Source organism: Ochotona princeps, chromosome 4, assembly GCF_030435755.1.
Source record: "Ochotona princeps isolate mOchPri1 chromosome 4, mOchPri1.hap1, whole genome shotgun sequence".
Classification (NCBI taxonomy): Eukaryota; Metazoa; Chordata; class Mammalia; order Lagomorpha; family Ochotonidae; genus Ochotona; species Ochotona princeps.
The window spans coordinates 11,953,491-11,962,097 of NC_080835.1; the positions used below are offsets into that span (position 1 = coordinate 11,953,491).

Here is an 8,607-nt window from a genome sequence, read left to right on the forward strand (position 1 = left end):
TGGCCAGTCTGGTTGTCGCTCTTTCAAGAGGTCATGTTATTGGCTACGCAAGAGGCAATGGCCTAGAAGTAGTCAATAACGTTAGCTAGCACTTCCCGAACGTTCTCAGAAAGCGACGGAAGTGGAACCTGTAAAGGAAGGTGGGGTCTCGGGCATCCAATGATAAGAGGCTTTATGAGGAGGAGGGCGGGACCGAGTGAAGAGATTGTCCAATGAGAATCCTCAGCGCCAGAATCCGCGGTAGCGCCGGGGCGGAGAGGACGATGGAGAACTTCGCGCTGTTTGGGGCGCCAGCCGAGCCCGCTGGCCAAGCCCCCCTGGGCTTCGTACCCGGAAAGCCGCCGCCGCCGCCGCCGCCTCCCCCGGGCGGAGGACCCGGCACTGCGCCGCCCGCCGCCGCGGCCGCGGCCCCTCCCGGCGCCGACAAGTCGGGGGCGGGCGGCGGCCCCTTCTATCTCATGCGGGAGCTGCCAGGTGAGTCCCGGCCTGGGCACGGCCGGACCTTCGGGCCGCGGACACAAGGTGACGGGCCTGGCAGACGGCCCGCAGGTGCAGGGGCGGCAGGGCCCAGGGCCCCGGCTTGGAGCTCGCAGGGGCTGCATGGGAGTAGGCGGGGGTGGCTGCCTTTGGCGATGGTTGACGGCTTCCTAAAGTGGACACGGGGCCCGAGGTGGGAGCTCGACTGGTCCTCTGTGATGTCCCTGGGGAGCTCGGCTTAGGGGCAGGCTGCTGGCGTGCCTTCGGGTGTTCAGAGACGGGATTGGAAGGACACGAAATTGTCTTATTGCACATTTACGTCATCCTAAGTGCTGGAGAAAGCGTGTGAGCGGGACTGACAACGTCCTTGCCTGTTTTGAGTTTTTATGTTGGTGGAGCAGACGTGGAAGCAGGATAGTGTCGGACAGGGGTTAATGCTAGAACAACACAAGGATGGGGGTGGGTGTTGTGGTCCAGCGGGGTGAGCCACTCCCACGGTTGAGTGCTTAGGACTGAGTCCTGACTCTCTGGTCATCCCCGGGGTTGGGGGGAGGCAGCAGTCTCCAGTCTTGGGTCTCCAGTACTTAGGTTCCTACCAGCATGGTAGGAGACAGGATGGGGCGCCAGCCTCTTGGCTCGGCCAAGACCCAGGTTTGTCTGTGCAGCATTTAGGGAAAGTGGGCCTGTGGATGGAAGATTTCCTTTTCTGCCTTTCAAAAAAGTAAAAGTAACTTAGAATGTGGAGAAACTGGGGCCAGCATGATGATTTAACAGGATACTCCTTCCACCTGCAAGCACCAGCATCCCATGTGGGCGCCGGTTCATGTCCCAGCTGCTCCACTTCCCAGGCTTGTGGCCTGGGAAAGCAGTAGAGGGTGTTCCAAAGCCTTGAGACCCTGCACCTGCGTGAGAGACTGGCTCTTGGCTTCGGATCAGCTCCTCTCTGGCTATTGCGGTGTATGGGGAGTAAAACCTGTGGGTGGAAGATCTCTGTCTCTCCTCTCTGAATCCACCTTTCCAATCAAAATACACCTTTTAAAAGAATGTTTTCCTTTTAAATATCTTTTTACTGGAAAGGCAGAGATACATCCACCAGTCATTTCTTTAACCTCATTTTCCCTGATTGCACTTGTTCAGTCAGTTGGCAGATCCTGAGTGTCTGTTCTGGGTAAATGCTGGAAGCACAGGGAGGGTGACATGGTGAGAAGGGGAAGCGGAGTAGTAAGCTGGGCCTTACTTCTCTAGCTTTATTTTATTTGAAAGCCAGAGAGAGACAGGTTTTTCATGTGCTGGTTCAATCCCCAAATGCTCCCAACAGCCAGGGCAGAGCCGGGAGCTGGGACCTCCATGCAGGGATCCAGGGATCTGAGCCATTCACTGCCTTGCAGGTTGCAGCAGGAGGCTGCTTTGAAAGCAGAGGAGCCAGGATTCCAACCAGGCACTGCAGTACTAGTCGGGACACCCCAGCAATGCCTGAACTGCTGCTGCAAATATCCAGCGTGGTCCCTGCATTTTAACCCCGTTAGGCAACGTTAATCTTACTATTTGTGATAGTGCCTTATACACTTCAACTAACACTATCTTAACAAACAGTATTAACTCCTTACTGGTTTCATTTGTTTCTTTTTTTTTGTTCCCCTCTCTAAGCCTGATGGTATGTTCCCAAATGGGAGTTGTTCTGCCAACAGATCTTTTTTTTTTTTAAAGATGTATTTTATTTTTGTTACAAAGGCAGATACACAGAGAGGAGGAGAGACAGAGAGGAAGATCCTCCGTCCAATGGTTCACTCCCCAAACGGCCGCAATGGCTGCAGCTGAGCCAATCCGGAGCCAGGAGCCAGGAGCCTCTTCCAGGTCTCCCACACGAGTGCAGGGTCCCAAGGCTTTGGGCCGTCCTTGACTGCTTTCCCAGGCCACAAGCAGGGAGCTGGATGGGAAGTGGAGCTGCCGGGATTAGAACCGGCAATCATATGGGATCCCAGCGCGCACAAGGTGAGGACTTTACCTATGTGCCGGGTCCACCAGAATTTTTTTTAAACATTTATTTTTATTTGGAATTTTACAGAGAGAGGGAGGTGTGCCCAAACTGAGACAGTCCAAAGCCAGGAGCCAGGAACACCCAGCTCCCATACGGTGCAGAGGCCCAAGGAGTTGAGCAATCCTCCACTGCCCTCAGGCTGCAAGCAGAGAACTGGATCAGAAGTGGAGCAGCCAGGATACAAACTGGCGCTAGCAATAGGTAGATGAGCCTGCCATGCCAGTGCACTGGCTCCCCGACAGTTTTCAAGATGTGTTACTACTCAAAAAGACAGAATGAGACGGTAGTGCTCGCCTCGGCAGCACATACACTCACATGGGAACGGTGCAGAGATCAGCATGGCCCCTGCGCAAGCATGACATGCAAATTTATGAAGCGTTCCATATTTTTTTGAGAAGGACTTTAAAATTCCACAATTATTTTAACAAATGTATAAAAATAATGAGATGTCAGTTAAGTTGAACTGTGAAGAATACAGACTGGTTTTAATAATTTTTCTAAAGGATAGCAGTGTAAAGGTTAATGCTTTGACTGATTTAATGAATCCAAAATTTTACCTTTGGGGGTTCAGTGATTGATTTGAGCCCAAAGCTGAGTTGGATTCAGGAAGATGTAATTAACCCTGAGCGTCAGAGGAGTTTGAGCTTTTTCTTAACAAGAAACCATTAAGATTTTTGAACCAAGAAGTGCCACTTTTCTAAAACTATCCCATGAAAGAGGGTGCCATGGGTTGAAATAAAGAAACCAGTGTTTTCAATTCTGAAAAGTCTGCTTAAGATCGCTATTATTGGGTCCGGTGCGATAGTGTAATGGCTAAGGTCCTCGCCTTGAATGCGCTGGGATCCCATATGCTTGCCGGTTCTAATCCTGGCAGTTCCACTTCCCATCCAGCTCCCTGCTTGTGGCCTGGGAAAGCAGGGAGGATGGCTCAAGGCCTTGGGACCCTGCACCCATGTGGGAGACCAGGAGGAGGTTCCTGGCTCCTGGCTTCGGATCGGTGCAGCACTGGCCGTTGTGCTCACTTGGGGAGTGAATCAGCGTACAGAAGATCTTCCTCTCTGTCTCTCCTCCTCTCTGTACATCTGCCTTTCCAATAAAATAAATAAATCTTTTTTTAAAAAGAAAGATTGTCCTCACAGATAAGAACTGGAGAACAGCCACGCCTAGAATTCTGGTTGTCCATCTGGCTTCTTAGCAGGCATTTCTTTGTTGGCAGAGCATTGTATTCAGTATTATTAGGTAGAATAAAGATGTTGATAACCCACATTAGACAGCAACAACTAGAAAATCTTCTGGCTATTTCTCTGTGTAACCATGAGTCTTTTTGCTTTTTAGAAACCAAAGGAACAAAATTCTTGACACAGACCCTCTTGCCACCGTGTCAGATGCCCTCCCTGTGGTGGCAGCTGGGCAGTGAGGTCCCTCCTGGTCACACTGCAGATCTTATGAAAAGCCCTGTGCAGTGTTCAGCAGTCAGGCCATGTAAATGACCATTCTGGCTCATCCAGGAAGAACAGATCATTTCCTTCATCTCTGCTGAGATTTTTGCCTTTTCCCCTTCTCATTCACCCTGCTAATCTATAGCATAATTATACTTTTAGTGCTTATATGTTATTTTCAGACAGCGCTTCCATTTGCTGGTTCACTCCCAGCTGGCTACAGCAGTAGGCGCTAAGCCAGGCCTAAGCCAGGAGCTTCTCCTGTCTTCCGTGTGTGTTCCGGGGCCCAAGCATTTGGACCATCAACCACTGCTTTTCCCAGGATATGAACTGGTACCTATATGGAATGTTGGCATCGCTGGTGGCAGCTTTATATGCAATGCCAAAGTGTCAGTCCCTGTTTTCTTTAAACATAAGCTTTTCCTATCAAGATTTCAACTGGGAAAGCTCCTCCATGTTATTAACAATTTTGAGTGCCCAGTGTGGTAGCCTAGTGGCTGAAGCCTTTGCCTTGCATGTGCTGGGATCCCATATGGGCACCAGTTCGTGTCCCGGCTGGTGCACTTCCAGCTCCCTGCTTGTGGCCTGGAGAAGCAGAGAAGAACGGCCCAAAGCCTTGGGACCCTGCACCTGTGTGGGAGACCCAAAATAAGCTCCTGGTTCCTGATTTCAGATTGGCTCAGCCCCGGCCTTGGCAGCCACTTGGAGAATAAACCAGCAGTTGGAAGATCTTGCTGTCTTTCCTCCTCTCTGCAAATCTGGCTTTCCAAGAAAAATGAATCTTACAAAAATTATAATTCTCACTTTAAAAAGTCCTTCCATAGGATCAGTATATACATATAAAGCCTTTTACTTTTCCTCTGGCTCACTGTCTATAAAACACGAGTTTAGGAATAATCTTTCCACTGTTTGCTGCAGGTAGCACAGAGCTGACCGGCAGCACCAACCTCATCACACACTACAGCCTGGAGCAAGCCTATAATAAGTTCTGCGGTAAGAAGGTGAAGGAGAAACTCAGCAACTTCCTGCCTGACCTGCCTGGCATGATCGATCTGCCCGGCTCTCACGATAACAGCAGTCTCCGCTCCCTCATCGAGAAGCCCCCGATCCTGAGTGGCTCCTTCAACCCTATCACAGGCACCATGCTGGCTGGCTTCCGCCTGCACACTGGCCCGGTGAGTCCTAGTGTGCAGAAGAGGGACACAGGAGGGGGGGGGGGGGCGCGGCGGGGCGCGGATCAGGGGTCAGGAAGGCTGGGCCGGAGTCCTTACACCAAAGTCTGTCTGCACTCACCAGACCTTCCTCTGGTTCCTTCAGTTGCCAGAACAGTGTCGCCTGATGCACATTCAGCCTCCCAAGAAGAATAAGAAGCACAAACACAAGCAAAGCCGGGCCCAGGACCCCGTGCCCCCAGGTAAGGGGCACGCAGAGCCGGGCCCAGGACCCCGTGCCCCCAGGTTAGGGGCAGGCAGAGCCGGGCCCAGGACCCTGTGCCCCAGGTTAGGGGCACGCAGAGCCGGGCCCAGAACTCCGTGCCCCCAGGTTAGGGGCACGCAGAGCCGGGCCCAGAACTCCGTGCCCCCAGGTAAGGGGCAGGCGGCCCTGAACTCCCGAGCCTGCTGCAGCGTGCCCCTTCAGCCCAGGGCTCATTGGCTTCCCCTGTGCTCCCAGAGAAGACACCAGTGTCCTCAGGTCTCTGGGCCAGGTAGGAACCTAGGACAGGGGTCCTAGCAGCAGTGCCTCTTTGGGACCATTTAGAAGGGGGAAAAAAACTTGAGGTCTTCCTGTAGTCTTCAAAATTTCATGGTAGTAAAGGCTTTTGAGCACTTCAGGTAATAGGGTCTAATGTCTCCTACAGAAACGCCTTCTGATTCGGATCACAAGAAGAAGAAGAAGAAAAAAGAGGAGGATCCTGACCGGAAAAGGAAGAAGAAAGAGAAGAAGAAAAAGAAGGTAGGGTTAGGGTCTGTTACCACAGCCCCATCGTTCCCCCATTTCTTACCAAAGCAGAGTCCTTTGCCTCCAGTTGAAGCCAAGATGGGAAACTCGGGGCAAGGTGCCAGTTGTTCTTACCCCTCCTTCGTTGTCTTCCCCAGAGCCGACACAGTCCAGATCACCCAGGTATGGGCAGCTCGCAGGCCAGCAGCAGCAGCAGCCTCCGTTAACCCCCCTGGACTGAACCTCACAAAGCTGCCCTCCGGCCTGCTGGGCCTGGGAGCCTCCTGCAGCCAGGGCAGGGGCCAGCTCCTACTCTCTGTGGCTGCAGTGAATGCGTTCGAAGAGAGAAGGGGGCCATGCTTTTGTAAGGCGCAGCCCAGTTGGCTTTCTCATGGACATTTCTTCCTTTCCTCGGAAGCTATTTCTTCTGTTTTGTGCAATTTGTTTGATGTTAAAACTTGACCTGTTATGGTTTTTTTTTTTCTTATTAAAAAAAAAAAAAGCATTTATCCAGCTGGTTCTCGTGGCTGGTCTGTAAAGGGAGGTAAGTGCCTTTCCATGAAGTCAGTAGTCAAGACAATATAATGGGGACTTAGGTCATGGCAGGCAAGCAGCCAGAATGACACAGCCTGGTAATATTTCCCTACAGTAGATAGAACACACTGTGCCCGCGCTGAGACCGCGTGCCTCACTGGTCTTAAGGTGCCATCTGTGAAGCTCAGCAGTTTCTAGGCTTGTGTTAAACAGAATAATCAATGTTTTAAAAGCACCTACGGGCCTGGTGCCATGGCCTAGTGGCTAAAGTCCTTGCCTTAAATGCACTGGGATCCCATATGGGCACCAGTCCTAATCTCGGCAGCTCATACTTCCCATCCAGCTCCCTGCTTGTGACCTGGGAAAGCAGTAGACAATGGCCCAAAGCCTTGGGACCCTGCACCCACGTGGGAGACCAGGAGGAGGCTCCAGCCTCCTGGCTTCAGTTCAGCGCAGCTCCGGGTGTTGCAGCTGCTTGGGAAGTGATTCAGCGGACAGAAGATCTTCAGTCTTTCCTCTTAAAAAAAAAAAAAAAATCTACAACCCACCAGTATACTTGAACCAGACTGAGTTTTTGGCCAGAAAACTATTATCTTTTGAAATGAACATCTGCCAAGCAAAGATAAATGCTTCTCTTATCTTTCTAGAAAACACTGGCCTGCCACATCCTTAGTTAACACAATTTGGCTGATAGGGCAAAACAGTTATAAACTTCCAATACAGCAAAAAGGGCAGCCGACTGTCAGCATGTAAAAGAAATGTTTACTTTTTTCAGTCTGATAGGTAACTGAGACTTGAGCTAGTATAATCTGGCTTTAAGCTAATTTTAACATAGAAGTTAAAATGTTTTTGTCATAAACTAAGGTTGTTCTTAGGTCAGTTGATGACAAAACCACTGTTTCTTTTAATCAGATTTCAGAACAACAGTCTGTATACTTCTGTTACAAATGGTGCAGAAAAAGGGTTCCAGCCAGTGAGCTGAGACTCGGCGCCCAAGGCTCTGTTGGAAGCGAAAGCAGAGCCACTTTTTCTGAAGGGGGGACAGCATGGGCCACCAAAAACAACTTGCAGTCAACCTGGACACTTACCCAGGCTTCCATGCACTGATTGGCTTTACATTAAGAAGCAATACTTAGGGCCTGTCACGATAGAGTAACAATTAAGGTCCTCGCCTTGAACCCACCGGGATCCCATACGGTTCTAATCCCGGCAGCTCCACTTCCCATCCAGCTTCCTGCTTGTGGCCTGGGAAAGCAGTCGAGGACGGCCCAAAGCCTTGAGACCCTGCACCTGTGTGGGAGACCCAGAAAGAAGTTCCTGGCTTTGGATTGGCACAGCACCGGTTGTTGCAGCCACTTGGGGAGTGAACCAGCAGACAGAAGATCTTCCTCTCTGCCTCTCCTCCTCTCTGTACATCCGCCTTTCCAATAAAATAAATAAATCTTAAGAAAAAAAAAAAAAAAAGCAATACTTAGGACCCAGCACAGTAACCTAGTGGCTAAAGCCCTTACCTTGCATGTGCTGGGATCCAATATGGGTGCCAGTTCGTGTCCCTGAGGCCCCGCTTCCTATCCAGCTCCCTGCTTGTGACCTGGGAAGGCAGTCAAGGACAACCCAAAGCCTTGGGACCCTGCATCCACCTGGGAGACCCAGAAGAGGCTCCGGGCTCCCAGCTTCACATCAGCCCAAAGCTGGCCATTACCTTCACTTGTAAAATCAATCACTGGACAGAGGATCTTTCTGTATAAAGAAATCTTCAAAAAAAAAAAAAAAAAAAGCCAAAGCAATACTTACTCTAAGCTTTTTTGAAGCCACATGAAGCTGTGGTATGGTGGCTACAAAGTTTTCAGGGACTTTTCTGAATTTTTGAGTCACCCAAATTAAAACAAGACTTGTCTTAAATTTCACCTCGTCCCACTTTAAATCAGGCCAGGACCAGAGAACCCTGTGAGCTTTCTTAGTGGTAACTTCCCACCCTGCCTTAGCAGACACAGTAACACCAGACGGGGGGAGCCGTTAGATCAGGATTTCTTTTTATTCCTTGTTGTTTTAAAATAGCTAATCAGAATAAAAAATAAAAGGGCCTCTGTGCAGAGGCTGGGGTCTTCCCTGTTTAGAGGTCAGAACCCAGGTATCCCCTCTACCCAGCACCATAATAAGGTGGGCTGAGGGGTAAACCCC

The 8,607-nt window shown here is 50.6% G+C and overlaps 1 protein-coding gene and 1 non-coding gene across 2 annotated transcripts; both read left to right on the plus strand.

The window, feature by feature from the left end:
- Positions 1 to 171: 171 nt before the first annotated feature.
- MED19 (mediator complex subunit 19) lies at positions 172 to 6,202 on the plus strand. The gene is made up of 5 exons (XM_004585291.2): positions 172 to 474; positions 4,873 to 5,129; positions 5,272 to 5,368; positions 5,813 to 5,907; positions 6,051 to 6,202. Exons 1-5 carry the CDS (start codon positions 213 to 215, stop codon positions 6,117 to 6,119), a joined length of 780 nt encoding a protein of 259 aa, XP_004585348.2. The 5' UTR covers positions 172 to 212; the 3' UTR covers positions 6,120 to 6,202.
- On the plus strand, positions 2,802 to 2,905 carry LOC118759578 (U6 spliceosomal RNA). Its single transcript, XR_009245385.1, has one exon. It is a non-coding gene; the product is annotated as a U6 spliceosomal RNA (small nuclear RNA).
- Positions 6,203 to 8,607: the final 2,405 nt, after the last annotated feature.

Coding starts and splice junctions, on each gene's coding strand:
- MED19 (XM_004585291.2), top strand. CDS start 213: ATGAGAATCCTCAGCGCCAGAATCCGCGGTAGCGCCGGGGCGGAGAGG. Junction 475..4,872: donor TCTCATGCGGGAGCTGCCAG/GTGAGTCCCGGC, acceptor TGTTTGCTGCAG/GTAGCACAGAGCTGACCGGC. Junction 5,908..6,050: donor AAGAGAAGAAGAAAAAGAAG/GTAGGGTTAGGG, acceptor TGTCTTCCCCAG/AGCCGACACAGTCCAGATCA.